Source organism: Periplaneta americana, chromosome 2 (assembly GCF_040183065.1).
Source record: "Periplaneta americana isolate PAMFEO1 chromosome 2, P.americana_PAMFEO1_priV1, whole genome shotgun sequence".
Classification (NCBI taxonomy): Eukaryota; Metazoa; Arthropoda; class Insecta; order Blattodea; family Blattidae; genus Periplaneta; species Periplaneta americana.
The window spans coordinates 19213878-19229349 of record NC_091118.1 but is presented as its reverse complement, the minus strand read 5'-3'; the positions used below and the strand labels follow the sequence as shown (position 1 = coordinate 19229349).

The window sequence follows — 15472 nt, the reverse complement described above, 5'->3', positions numbered from 1 at the left end:
TATTTCTGCTTCTGATTTGGTTTTAATTTTGATGTCTAATGTGTGTGTACTCAAAACTTTGTTTTGTCTATGCAGTTTTGTGCCTTTTTTTGCTAATTCATCAGCAATTTCATTCCCACGTATGCCAATGTGTGATGGTATCCATTGGAAGTGTATTTTCTTCTGTAAGTTTCCTAGTCTTTTTATTAATTGTCGTAATTCATTAATTTTATTTCTAAGAGGCAATTTGTTTGATGCTATAGCTTGTGTTGTAGCTTTTGAGTCGACTATTAAGATAGCATTGTGAAACATTTTCAATCTACATATTAATTACTCTATAGAAGTGAGTTTGTCACGTAGATTTTTCCACGACTAAAATAGTGTACTTCCTTTCAACTCAGTCTTTAACCTTAAGACGAAGACAGATCAACTTTCGCAACATTCTCAAGCTTTTTTATAGCTTAACTTCATTTTTTACATCACTAATGTGAATAGAAATTCCAGATCTCTTCTGAGTGAATTTGCAAATGGTTATAAGTATTATTAATGAGTAACAACCATGTAAATCTCTGAAACAGTTTCAGAACTGTCTTCTTTCTGAGTATGTGTGACATTGTTTAGTAGCAACAGAATTTTCGAAAACAAAATGATAGAAAAAACTATTAATAATTAACGAATAAGATGTTTTAAATCCATAGGAAGCATAGGTACAAAAATCAGAATACTGTCCTCTAATTTTGTCATCGACTAAAGTGAAAAACGTAATGATGGATGTTGCAATTTATCAGTGAATATGGAGAAGAAAGAACAGAAGAAAATAATGGATTAATTTAAGACATAGGAATTTAAAACTGCAATTTAGAAGTATGTATAATAGCCATGTATGATACGAGAGAGTAAAGTAGGATTTTATTGTCGAGTGGAAAGCATCTGAGGCAGTCTTGTGCCATAAAATTAATATTATGAAACGATTTGCCATGCAATAATATTTAATACATCATCTTTGTCACTGCAATCCCTTTCTTTATAGATCATGATATCAAACTACCAATCATAAAAAAAAATTTGATAGTATTTCTTTATTTCTTGTTTTATAAGGCTATCGTATCCTCTGATTGAGGTTCTGGCTGATATGTACATCTATTATCAGGCATTACAGCTCACTTGACGATATGTGTCAGAGGAAGAACAATTGTTTGTATACATCTGAAGTCTGACTAGTGTAATATGTAGCTAGTCTGCGATGTATGCAATGGACGGGAAAAGGAACTGGCTACCCTAGCCCAGTATCTTCTGGCCTAGTTGCCTCATAAATGGTGCCTTCGTGGTATCACTTGTGAGGTTCATACCTGTTTTCGGACAGTTGACTAAACAAAAAAAAATTCTATTATACAAAAACGTATGAAACACCTTTATGATGTTATACCGTTATTGCACTCATCAAATTAGGAAAGTCACTTCGCTCATTTCCTAAACATTGACTTGTGTCATAAAGTACAGGGTGATTCAAAAGTCTCTTGACATTTTATGGAAAATGGCATGCAATTGCAAAAGTTCCTGTACTTCTGAAATATACTACACCAAAGACTACATTCAGTGCATTTCAATGTGATTGCCCTTTATGTCTAGGCAGAGCCTCCATCTTTCTTCCGTAGATCGAAACGTTTTGTTCAGCATAGCATGCATGATCCCGTCTGCTGCTGCAGTTATTCGCTGTCATAATTCCTACAGGGTGTCGACCCGTAATCGATACACCTTAGAGTTCATGAACCCCCAAGCGAAAAAGTCTAATGGTATCAGGTCTGGAGAGCGGGACGACCAAAATCTCGGTGAGTCACGACCTGTCCACGTATTGGGAAAGTGTTCATTGAGGTATTCTCTTACAATTAAGGCAAAATGGGGTGGTGTGCCATCTTGCTGAAAAACAACGGTGTCTGTTATTCCATCCTGTTCCAGGCCCTTCATCACTGAACAGCAGATTGTTCATCAGATTTTCATTCTCGACTGCATCTAACAAGTCAAAACACATTGCTTATAGAGCTGCAAAATCCTCAGTTTCAAGCTTGTGCATTATCTGGATGTGATATGGCATATAGTGTAAGGTACGCCATACATCAAGCTCCCTGCTCAGTCTCCTGGTAGAAGCGGTGGGACTCCGTGTGACGGCATCCTATATGGCTTGCACTGTAGCCGGTCTCCCCAAACGCTCCTCATCCACAACATTGCCAGTTCGTTGGAATTTGTTTACCAGATCTCTGATAGCTTGCCCGCTAGGCCCCGGTTTCCTGAATCTTCTCTCGAAATCTTGCCGGACCTATTCATAGGTCATTGAACATAGTCGAGCTAAAACGACTGCTATTCTTTCTTGTTTGGTGAGCATTCTTTCCAATTATATATAAAATAAATCCATGCATTAGCGATATCAGGAAAAGTCAAGAGACTTTTGAATCACCCTGTATAATATAAGCCTAATAAAAGTTTAATTCTAGATAACGATACCAGGCCTTTTCTTTGTAATGCATTGTTTGTGAAGAAATTATAAATAAATGAATGTATGGATTTTGTTGTTGCTAATGTGTTGGTTGTCAAGGAAAAAGTTTTAATCCACTGCTGTGAGTTTAAAACTTATAATTCAGTGCTGTGAATAACGCCAATGTTTAGGTTGCTAAGGACGGTGAAAGAAAGACCAGTTTAGATATCAGTTATGAATAAAAGCTTTTACTTCACTGCTATGGATAAATGCATTTTTTAGGTTACCATGGACGAAATAAAAACAGTTCAGACATCAGTTATGTATAATAAATTTAAAGGTACGGCTTATATGGTGGATCATGTTTTGAGTTTAGTAGGCTTAGGAAAATAATAGAATAACTACTTATTACAACTACTCTATAGTAAAACTTAAACAATTTCCACTCTTATCATTTTAAAGAACGCGAAGTAATGCCACATTATAGATTTCGTTTTTCAAATACTGTTATGCTGGAAATTCGTAGAAGAGATGAGACACTTATTTCTTAGATCCTTTCCTAACAGACAAAATCCAGCTTGTAAATTATTAGTTATGTTCCTTAATTTGTTGTATTACTACTTATTTGATCTTTATTATTCTTCTTCAGGTATTGCTTTCAATGAAAAATAATGAAAAAAGTATTATTAAATATAAAATTCGTTGTAAAAATTCAAAGTACATAATCTAAAACTCACGAAAATTGTCAAACACTAGTTAATTTGAAGTATGAGTATACTGACGTTTGCCACTGTTTTCATAAGCCTACTAAATCTATAAACATAATCAGTGGCGTGTGGTAGCATGACATGAAGGGAAGCAGTGCCTGTTGTATGTACGCCATTGCTCGACTGGGCTTTGATGTCAGTTGCCTACATACAGGGTTTCCATGGAATTGCTTCCCTGAAGACGTCTTCACCACACCCCGCTGAACATAATCCAATCTATATGGAAAACCTTTTAAATTTAATGTGGAACATTTAAGTGGCACCTATTTGGGACAATGGCCATTATCATTTCTCTAATATTCTAACATTCTACAGTCATTTGCATCTTAGCAACCCACAACATATTATTGGAAAAATGAATGAAGTTTGAATATCATATCTGTGACATTTAAGATATTCTAATCATTTGAGCAGTGAATGCTACATTTATTTCCTTCCTCTGGCTACGATATTCATGGAAAGTTCAAGTAAAAAAAACGCGCGCGCGCACAAAAAAAAAAATTCTCCCCTCCCATAAGTTTCAGATTAGTGTTTGCTAATTGGATTTTTCCCAGCAACATAATGCTTTAAAATGCAGTTTTCCCAAAATTTTAAATTTTGAGTTATTTCCCTTTTGAACTGCCCCATCGTTATATCTTAAATGAAAATGGTATATCCCTACATCCTATACTGAGAAAAACTAACCTAAACTCCAGAAGAAAAATAAAAGAAATACATAAGATAGAAGAGGAACAGTATAATGCAATATACAGTGAAACCTCTCATTTACGAACATCGAAGGGACGTAACAATCTGTCCGCATCTGGGAGGTGTCCGTTATTGGGAGGGAGGCTCCCCAAACAAACAGTAAATTTATAATAACTTATACATTATGTATTCCTTCATGCTTTAAATGAAATGTATTACTTACTTACTAGCTTTTAAGGAACCCGGAGGTTCATTGCCGCCCACTATTGGTCCCTATCCTGAGCAAGATTAATCCATTCTCTGTCATATCCTACTTCCCTCAAATCCATTTTAATATTATCTTTCCAATGTATTACTTTAGTTTAATTATAAATACAGTATACTAGAGTAAATTCTTTGCAACTTTTAGCTACAGTAGATAAGACTGAAAAAGGAAAATACAGTACTATGCCATGCAATTTTATTCTAGATCTACAGTTATGCAGTACTTTAATTTACAGTTTTCAACTTAACCTTTATATTCAGGTGCCATGTCTCTCAAAACAGAACTGATTGAAGTGAAGAGAATAATCTTACTAACCCTATCATGTGTCGAATACCATTTCACGATCGTGGAAACCTTGGACCCATCAGACAGGTTAAATTTTATGACTTTGTTTATCCACCTGCTTCCAGCTAACAAGGGGTAGCCGGCTGGGCTAGTGGTAGCCTACAAAACCCTTATCGTCTTCTTTCATGTTAAGGAATTTTTGTACAGTTCTCAAAACTAAATTTTCCATTTTTGTAACACGTTAAATTTTTAAATCCAAGTTCTGTCCGCAGTCAGGAGGTAAAGCAAGCTTTAAGACTGTGAAACAGCTGTCCGTGTCCGTAAACGAGAATTAAATTTATCATTATTTCTATATTATTTCAGTTGGGACATAAAAATCTGTCCGTATATGAGGAGTGTCCGTATCTTGGAGGTGTCCGTAAGGAGAGGTTTCACTGTACTTATTTCATTAGCTGGATTTATAATTTTTCTCACACATATGAGTTCGTTTGTGTGTTTTAATATAGCGATGTTAAGCAAACTCTTGTCACAGAGGTTGCATTTGTATGTCTTTTTCACCTTGTGACATAATTCATCTCCTCTTAAGATGCAAAAGCCTTATCACAAGATTGTCACTTGGAAAGTTTTTCACCTGAATGTGTTTGTAAATGTGCCTCAAGATAGTAAAATCGTGAAAATGTTTTCTCACAAATGTTACATTTCAAAGGATCCTCGCCTGTATGAGTTACTGAATGTTTCCTCAGTTGAGTCAGATTTCGAAAACTATCAGTACAAGAGTTGCATTTATAAGGTTTCTCACGTGAATGAGTAGCTTCGTGTTGTCGCAGATGCTGAATTCGTGAAAAATTTCTATCACAAATGCCGCATTTGAAACGTTTATCGACACTGAGTTGACATGTGTTGTCGCAGGTATTCTATTCGTGCAAAAGTCTTATGACAAACGTCACAACTGAAACATTTGCCCGTACTTTTGTGTGTGGACTCATGTCTTCGCAGATTACCATGTATTGCAAAACTCTTCTCACAGAAGCTGCATTTGAAGGGTTTCTGTTCTGTATGAGTTAATTCGTGATCCTGAAGATGATGACGACGCCCGAAACTCTTTTTACAAATCTTGCATTCGAAAGTCATTCGACTTTTGTGAATCGATTTGTGTCTTAGAAGATTATTATGTTGTGCAAAGCTTCTGTTACAAATGTTGCAACTGAAAGGCGTAATGGCTGCGTGGATTAAAGTATGCTTTCGAAGAGAACTATATTGCGCAAAGCTCTTCTCGCAGGTGTTACAATTGTAAGGTCTCTCCTCCGTATGAGCAAACTTATGTTCTCGAAGATGTTGCAGACTTCTAAAACTCTTATCACAAGAATCGCATTTGTAAGGCTTGTCGTCAGAGTGGGTTGATAAATGCATTTGGAGATTATATCTCCTTGTTAAACTCTTCTCGCATATGTTGCATTTGTAGGATTTCATCCCTAATTCACTGTCTCCACGTACCTGAAATACTTTTGGATCAGTAGGGTCTTTCGCACAGATTTCTAACTTCAAGTTCTTCGGGATGGAAGAATCATCTTGATTGTCGTCAGAAAGCTCCACGTCAGCCTGTGTGTCCTGTCTAGTATTGCAGTGATCTTCGCACATTTCACAGGCATCAGTTTCCTCGGTTTTTGCAATGTCTTCGCAATGTGGCTGCATCACTCTGTAAATCCAAAGATTTGAGTCTTGTTAAAAAGCCAGTTGCTATGACACCATTTTCCATACAAAACTTCGTTCCAGTGTTATATATTTAAACTGCTTCTGCTAGATACTCTATTCCAGCGGTTCTTAAACTTTATAAAAGTTCAGAACCCCTTCAAAATGACGTTCATTTTGACAGACCCCCACCCCCAACACATTATTTTGGATGAAAGCTTATCCTTACTTACATCCCTGCACAGTCATCATCTTCTTTCACTACATCTGACATTGGCTCCTCGTTCATAGCATTCAGATCCCATGACTCTTCCTAAAGAAGAACATTGCATTAATAGAACACAAACCTTTTTTTGTTATTTAACGACGCTGTCTCAACTAATAAACTACTTAGTGTTGATGGGATTGGTGATAGCGAGATGAGGCCGAGGATTTGCTATAGATCACCTACATTTGCCTTACAGTTGGGGAAAACCTCGGAAAAAACCCAACCAGGTAATCAGCCCAAACGGGAATCCAACCCACGCCCGAGCTAGGGATGGGCAAAAATAACCGGTTATTTTTGCTTGCCGGTTTAGCCTGATAACCGGTTATTTTCATCAATAACCAAGCTACCAGTTATTTTTTTAAAATAGAGTAATCCCCGTTAACAAATTGAAGACATTACTACAAAAACAGCCTTAGTCACTTTTAATGAAATTGAATTAAGGACACATGTGCTACTATTTTAAATGTTTATAGACTCCAAAAATGGCACATGTCAAGTGCAATAGACACAAGGATAAAACACCAGTTGCACGGGAATAGCTGACACGTGTTATTCTTTTATTTTTTATTGTTCTCCTGAAAAATAGCAATTTTGACAGGGATTGTTTTTGTAATAATGTCTGCAATTGTTCTCTCGTGTCATTCCTACACGGAGCATGGGGTCCATAGATGACAAAATAATTTCGACTCCAATTCAACTGGCAATCTATGCCTATCTTACTCGCTGACTTTCTCTGATTGCTTAAATATAAATGTGCTGGTATTACAGCATTACATACGGCGGACAATTTTCACTTGTCTGATTGGCTGATATAAATGCGCGGGTTACTGGAACATTTCAAATGATGTCGTATCTCTTCTTTTTAAATAACTTTCTGCTATTTAAGATAGATGGTACGTGGCTTTCTAACCGTCAGGTCTGATAGTTGCAACTAGTTATTAAATTATTGTGTTGTACATAAGTATAAGTTCCACTGTGAAAATGTCCTTTAGGAAAAGTGTTATGTGGGGTTTTTTACGAAGAAGCCAAATAATATGTGTGTTTATAATTTATGTGGCAAAAATTACAAAACAAGTGAAGGAACAACTTTTTTAAAAAATCATCATCCTTGTAAACATCCATCATGTTTAAAGTTAAAGGAAAATGCACAAAGATATCTAAAAGAACTTCATGTAGTTCTGATGAAGTTGATGATGTTGAAATTTAGGTACGGTAATAATTGTGATTATTGTCAAATGATTTATATTTTCAACTTATTAATATTCACATTGGCCTAAATATAAATAATTTACGATATTATAGAGAAATACAGCAAATTATGTGCAATTGTTTGTAGTGCTATTTATTATTAATGTTAAGATACAGTTCCACCCATCATTATTACCCTAATGTGAATGAAGTCTGAAATTTCATAACCTTATTATTTGTTGAATTTTCTTCAGATACGTTGTTGATGTTCTTGAGCATGTAATGAAATCTTTTTAACTATCCTGTGATTGGTTTTACAGTTAATTGCACATTTTTCATTCAAGTGTATCGGCAATAACCTCTCATTTTTTTTTCCTGACTAATTTGACGAATTTCAAAGTCAAAAAGACCGGTTAACTCTTTTATTTCGATTGGTTAACCTCCTTTAGGTTAAGTTATTTTTAAAATAACCAGTTAACTGATAACCGGTTATTTTCCAAGAACCTCCCATCCCTAGCCCGAGCACAATTCCAGATCGGTAGGCAAGCACCTCAACTGACGAAGCTATGACGGTGGCCTCAAAGATCTTATAACATGATGATTCAGATGAGGTATCGTTTAAGATTTTCATGGTGATCAGCATGGTGATGGAATTTTACATTCTGATGATCCAGCACTAGGATAATTACTGATATAATTATTATGCAAATTCCTGTTAAGGTGATTTTCACTCACACAGTATAGCGAAATATAGCCTAAAATCTATTTCACACACATTTTAGGTAAGTAAATATGATTTTAGGTAATATGTTACAAGGTATCAATACTAGAAAAGTCTGAAGTAACCTACATTTCATATAATTACTCAAAACCCTGGGTGATAGAAAAATTTTGAAAACAGATCTGAAATCAGCATGCAAAATGTTAGAACAATCACCCATTTTTTTAATCTCTTAACAAAAAATAAGTTTAATTTTGTTGACGAGTGCTAGATGACCACGTTTTGTTCATGTTCAGTTGTAATGATAGTGTGCTGGCAGTGAGAGAAGAATATCGGTAAAAGTGTGTGTTGTAATATGAGTTAAATAACATATGATATTATAATCCAGTGTACGATCATTTTTTCTTGTAAAATGTAGTACCCTGAAACTTACCTTGCATAAATCACGCACCCCCATTTCAGAACACAAATTTATGTTAAAAAGTGTGAATTACGAAGTAAATACAGTATACTTATATTTGTAAAGAAGGATGGTATATCTGAACAAACATCACGACCTAAGGTCTGTTGTACACTCTACTATGTCTTTCATGAGACCTGCTGTTGCTGTGATGGAAGCTACTGTAGTATGCTTCTCAGAGAGACCTGAGGGAAGTATGATAATTCAGACCTGCAAAATCACAAGGTAAACCACCACTCACCTCAACTTCAAACTTCAGCACAGGAAATGAATTGACGTCTTCATTTTCTACACATTTTATATCATGGTTCAGATCTGAAGGTTCCATTTTGATATCCTTCTCGTTAATTTCAAAGAACTTCCCTTCCTGTGTATCAAATATAATTAAAAATTAACGACTCCTGTCACACATAAACAGAAAAGAAGAATCTGTCTTATTATGTTTTAAGTGTTACACAGCAATTCATTCCTTCATCATGTTGCAAAATGGTGATACTGTTGTTCATAGTTTATACAACAACACAACACCAGAACACAAAAAATACATCACACGAACATACGAAAACAAAAACACACATAAAATTGCAACCTCATTCAAGAAATTAAACTACAACATCGCATACAGAACAAATAACACTCTACAAAAACATCTCAACACACAAACAAACAAATACAACCACACAGCGTATACAAACTCAAATGTAACACCTGCAACAACTTCTACATAGGACAGACAGGCAGATCATTTCAAACACGTTACAAAGAACACATCACAGCCATAACAAAATTACAAAACACCTCCATATATGCAGGACACATCACAAATGCCAACCACACCTACAGAGACATCAACACAGACATGGAAATACTGCACATCCAACCAAAAAGCCAAAAACTCAACACACTAGAACAATATGATATATACAGACACACGAAAACACACCCCAATGATATTCTCAACACACAACTCTATTTCAAAACACATACACTCTTTGACTCTACACTATGAACGCACCCACACAAGAAACAAGAGGCGCCAAGACCAACAACGACCAGTTCCGAAGATGATCGAAAATAGGTCGAAACATGTTAACAAGGTACGTTAATATTTAACACAAGAAAGTTCTTATCATACATGTTCCGAAGTGATACAGTGTTAAAAGTTGTGTAATCAAGATGTATAGTTTATTTGTTGAAGTATCATTTACACGGTTATTCAGGACCTATGCATCAAACTCGGATGGATGATAGGTATAACCAGTGCTTTTTTTAAGCCAGAACAGTCCGGAATGCGTTCCGGTAAACTTTTTGCCATTAAAAATTCCAACGAGATATATTTTATAAGCGAAATTGAAAATTAAAATTGCCGCCACTGCCGAGTCCAAGAGTTTACATTTTCTCATTATTATCGTTGGTGCAAAAGTAACTCATGCAATGTAGTGCTGCCATCTTCCATTACTGATCCTGAAACTATAGCTCGAAATCCCAAAATTTCCGTTATGCTTAAAGTAGATGAACTTATTGTAATATAAGCAACGAGTTAGTATCTAACTCGTTGAATATAAGGTATGTAGGCCTAATATTTTTAAACCTACGTTTTTGTTGTATAATGTGATCGAGTGATAGAGTTCCGGTAAACTTTTTTCCAGAAAAAAGCACTGGGTATAACATGGATGAATATTTTTTTGTCAGACAACCCATTTTCTCCAGCGTGTAGTTTAGGGGTTAAGCACGCTTATTTAAAATGCATTGCTATATACAATGATTTGAGTGGCATGTCTAAAATATTCAACAGAGCTACACCCCTTTTCCATCGCCCCTACTTGTACGTCTGTCTACTCTAAATTCACGAGAAAAATTTTGAAGCTAGCAACACTATAATTTGTTTATGATCGCATCAACTTCCACTCCTCAATGTGCCTTGTCGTTTAAAATATTTTTAAGCACATTCACATGTAAAATCCAACATATTACAGGTGTATATATTAAAATGCCGTAACTAAGATTTTGATATATTAATTATATAATTTTATTACGAAGTCTATATATTTCGTACAGTAGAGAGAATAATCGTGGCAGTTAACTGAATTCACTAATTCTAGTAATTCATTATCAGGACACATCTTACTTGGAATTAAGTCTTTCCTTTTAGATGTCTTACTTACAAATGGCTTTTACAAAACCTAGACGTTCATTGCAGCCCTCTCATAAGCCCGCCATCGGTCCCTATTCTGAGCAAGATTAATCAGTCCCTACCATCATATCCCACCTCCCTCAAATGTATTTTAGTATTATCCTCCCATCTACGTCTCGGCCTCTCCAAAGGTCTTTTTCCCTCGGCCTCTCAACTAACACTCTATAAGCACTTCTGGATTCTCCCATAAATGCTACATGCTCTGCCCATCTCAAATGTCTGAATTTAATGTTTCTAATTATGCTAGGTGAAGAATACAATGCGTGCAGTTCTGTGTTGTGTCACTTTCTCCATTCTCCTGTAACTTCATCCCTCTTAGCCCCAAATATTTTCCTAAGCATCATATTCTTGAACACTCATAGCCTCTAATGCTCTCACAAAGTGAGAATCCAAGTTTCACAACCACACAGAACAACCAGTAATACGATTGTTTTTATAAATTCTAACTTTCAGTTATTTTTTAAAAAAGAAGACTAGGTGACAAAAGCTTCTCAACCGAATAATAGAAAGCAGTTCCCATATTTATACTGCATTTAATTTCCTCCCGAGTGTTACTATTGCTCCAGGATAATGGAATTTTTCCACTTCTTCAAAGGTCTTTTAGATGGCTAGAAATTTACGCGTATATTTTTCATGAAATATTTGTAGATCATGCTCAGAGTTACCTGACAATAAATGATCATCTCCATATAGCACTGTGTCTAATTTCTGTCTATTGTGTACGTCCAGTTCTTTTCAGAGTATTCATGAAGGCCATATTATAAAAAGAAGAGGAGCTAGATTACATTCTCTGTCGAATTATGGAATTATAATACTGATAACACTAAATTGTATATAGTACTTACAACTGACAGTTGCCCTTCATTTGCTTCTTCATTTTTCGGAATCAAAGGGTCTATTTCAGTCTCTGTTTTAAAAGTATCTTTAGTCTTTGGAGACCATGAATTAACATCACACTCTGTTTTAATGATATCCATGAGAACTGAAATGAAAATGAACAATTTGCCATGATGCAGCAAGTAAGAACTTGCCTATTCTTACTACAATTAATAACATTATCAGAAATGAAAGAGATTCCTAATCAGAGTATGTAATTCTTATACCACGATGACATGAAAATCAACACAGCAATTTACTGTAATACACCTCGTGTACAGTTGCCAGATATCTCATATCAGAATAAGAGAAAAAAAAAATATCTCGACAAGAAATTAAGACAAATCATTACAAGGCTAATATGTCTGGTAATAAATTTATAATAACAAAATTTTCATTTTAAATATTGATTTACAGGCTCAAATTTAACATTTAACTTTATGAATTTACAAACACAATTACAATAATTAGAGACAAGAACTTTTCTATGATGTAGAAGAGTCCAAGGATCCGAAATATTACCTATATTTACCTTACAATTGCCAGAAAACCTTGGAAAAATCCAACCAGGTAATTAGCCCAAGCAGAATTCAAACAGCTTCTGATTACAAATCGCTATTTTTTTATGGTTATTGTGATGAAGACAACAGCAGCAATAGCACAGTTATAATCTGAGAAATGTGGAGGCCTAATGGGAAATAATGAAATGGGTAATTAACCTTGTGCACACAAAATACATTATTGGCACTGAAAAGTGTCTTTTCGTAAACATGAATACAGACAAATCTGCTAATTGTTGTCAATGAGATAACTGTAGACTGAAATTTTCTCTTACTGGGTTGATTAAAATCCATTGCTTTACGATACGGAGCGTTTAAGAAGACGAATATGACAATTCAAAAATACAAACATTTAATCAATACCTTTCGTTTACACAATGGCAAACAAACAAACCACACACTATACTGTGCCACAGCTATTATTGTATAAATGTGATTTTTCAGTTCTCCATCTTCTTCTTTTTTTATCGCTACCGTTGAGCTAGGAATCATATTGCAGTGAGCATTGTCGCCAACATAGTGGCCTTGCCATTAAAAAGTCGCTAAATATGGCGACTTTATCACTAAAAAGTAGCTAAATATGGTAACATTTTAACTCCTTTGACGACAATACTATCTTTTAACTCTTTCTATTATTTAAATAGGGAGGAGTACTTAACGACCTTTTCAGAACCATCTAGTGACAAAACTAAACCTTTCTTTATTGATAACTAAGATAATCCGTGGCTCAGCCGGGAATTTAAAATGGGGGGAGGGGGGAATTTTGGGAACATCATTTATCAAATACCAACCTTTCATAGCACAAGAGTGGTAAGCACAATAAGCCCCAGGCTGCACTTTAAGCCTTCCGGTCCCTACTCCATACATTCGGCGTTGGATCTCAGACTCATTTCGTCACCATTAATTCACATATCATTACCATAATCATCATCATTCATACCAGAGCCCAGTTTAAATTCACAGTGCGGTGTGCTGTACTTGTATAAGAGCGTAGCCGTTCGGCTATCACATAATAGGAATGTTATGCACAATAGGCCTCAGGCTGAGTACAAGTCTTCGGCTCACTCCTCCATAGAAGAGGAGAAAAAATTATGTAAAAAAAACAAGTTTGTAGTCCGGGATTTTTTTTATTCGATGCTACCAGTATGTCTAGTATTATAAGACTATATAGAAAAAAGAGCTCCTTCACTATAATCAATATAGTGATTAGTTACACTGATTAAATCAGTTTGTCTGGAAATGCCTCTCTTTCAGTACTGTACACTACTGGAAAGAAGTTACATACCAGTATGTAATTTCGATCAATAACAATCACTTTTGGGGGATTCGCAAAATGTACCTCTTTGTCTAACATACGACGGAAACGAGCTTCAATTTCATTATCAAGCATAAAAGTAGAAGTAGATGGGACAGCTTTGGTGAAACCTGAAGAGGTACAGGTAGTACAAATATTGCTATAGAGCATTCAGAGTTCAGAAAACATCATTGGGTATATAGGAGTCTTCTTAATGGACTTTTCCCTCTTTGTAATATAACCCAAATAAGTTATTTATGTATTTTCTAAAGTATATAAAATAACAGAAGTAAATCTAAATATTATTATTTATTATTACAAACTGCCTCACAACGGAGGTAGACTCTTAAGCCTCAATATACTGACATATGATTTACAAATATAAATATAGAGTATAATAAGGAGAAGAAGAAGAAGAATTAATATGTATACTAAAATCTATCGTTTGTTATTGTTTTTGTTGTTTAAAAATTGGCATTACAACATTCTTACAGTGACTTAATTTAACTATTGTTCGAATTTCAGAAAAGATTCGAGCAACAAATGTGAGTTTTTCCCCCATTCTAACAACCAACCACCTACACCATACCAGCCAGGAAATGATTGGGCCTTGTTTGTCCCGGCTGGCTAATGACTGGGCCTTGTTTGTCCCGGCTGGCTAATGACTAGGCCTTGTTTGTCCCAGCTTGCTAATGACTGAGCCTTGTTTGTCCCAGCTTGCTAATGACTGGGCCTTGTTTGTCCCAGTTTGCTAATGACTGGGCCTTGTTTGTCCCAGCTTGCTAATGACTGGGCCTTGTTTATCCCAGCTTGCTAATGACTGAGCCTTGTTAGTCCCAGCTTGCTAATGACTGGGCCTTGTTTGTTCCAGCTTGCTAATGACTGGGCCATGTTTATCCCAGCTGGCTAATGACAGGGCCTTGTTTATCCCAGCTGGCTAATGACTGGGCCTTTATTGTCCCAGCTTGCTAATGACTGGGCCTTGTTTGTCCCAGATTGCTAATGACTGGGCCTTGTTTATCCCAGCTTACTAATGACTGAGCCTTGTTTGTCCCAGCTTGCTAATACTGGGCCTTGTTTGTCCCAGCTTGCTAATGACTGGGCCTTGTTTATCCCAGCTTGCTAATGACTAGGCCTTTATTTTCCCAGCTTGCTAATGACTGGGCCTTGTTTGTCCCAGCTTTCTAATGACTGGGCCTTGTTTATCCCAGCTTGCTAATGACTGGGCCTTTATTGTCCCAGCTTGCTAATGGCTGGGCCTTGTTTGTCCCAGCTTGCTAATGATTGGGCCTTGTTTGTCCCAGCTTGCTAATGACTGGGCCTTGTTTATCCCAGCTTGCTAATGACTAGGCCTTTATTTTCCCAGCTTGCTAATGACTGGGCCTTGTTTGTCCCAGCTTGCTAATGACTAGGCCTTTATTTTCCCAGCTTGCTAATGACTGGGCCTTGTTTGTCCCAGCTTTCTAATGACTGGACCTTTTTTGTCCCAGCTTGCTAATGACTGGGCCTTTATTGTCCCAGCTTGCTAATGGCTGGGCCTTGTTTGTCCCAGCTTGCTAATGATTGGGCCTTGTTTGTCCCAGCTTGCTAATGACTGGGCCTTTATTGTCCCAGCTTGCTAATGACTGGGCCTTGTTTGTCCCACCTTGCTAATGACTGGGCCTTTATTGTCCCAGCTTGCTAAAGACTGGGCCTTGTTGATCCCAGCTTGCTAATGACTGGGCCTTGTTTGTCCCACCTTGCTAATGACTGGGCCTTGTTTATCCCAG

General features: G+C 36.2%; 1 protein-coding gene across 2 annotated transcripts in view; it reads right to left on the bottom strand.

The window, feature by feature from the left end:
• The window catches only part of LOC138714982 (zinc finger protein 62 homolog), a 50525-nt gene extending 37650 nt beyond the window's left edge, over positions 1–12875 (bottom strand). The window contains exons 1-5 of one of the 2 annotated variants that reach the window (XM_069847336.1): positions 12773–12860; positions 12382–12537; positions 11819–11955; positions 9021–9146; positions 6376–6455 (exon numbers count right to left, since the gene is read on the bottom strand). In XM_069847336.1, the coding sequence (XP_069703437.1) occupies positions 6376–6394 (19 nt within the window). In that variant the 5' untranslated portion in view covers positions 6395–6455; positions 9021–9146; positions 11819–11955; positions 12382–12537; positions 12773–12860. Of the gene's footprint in view, positions 1–6375; positions 6456–9020; positions 9147–11818; positions 11956–12381; positions 12538–12772 lie in introns of both variants that reach the window. The other variant, XM_069847326.1, reaches the window with a different exon arrangement.
• Between the last annotated feature and the right edge of the window lie 2597 nt (positions 12876–15472).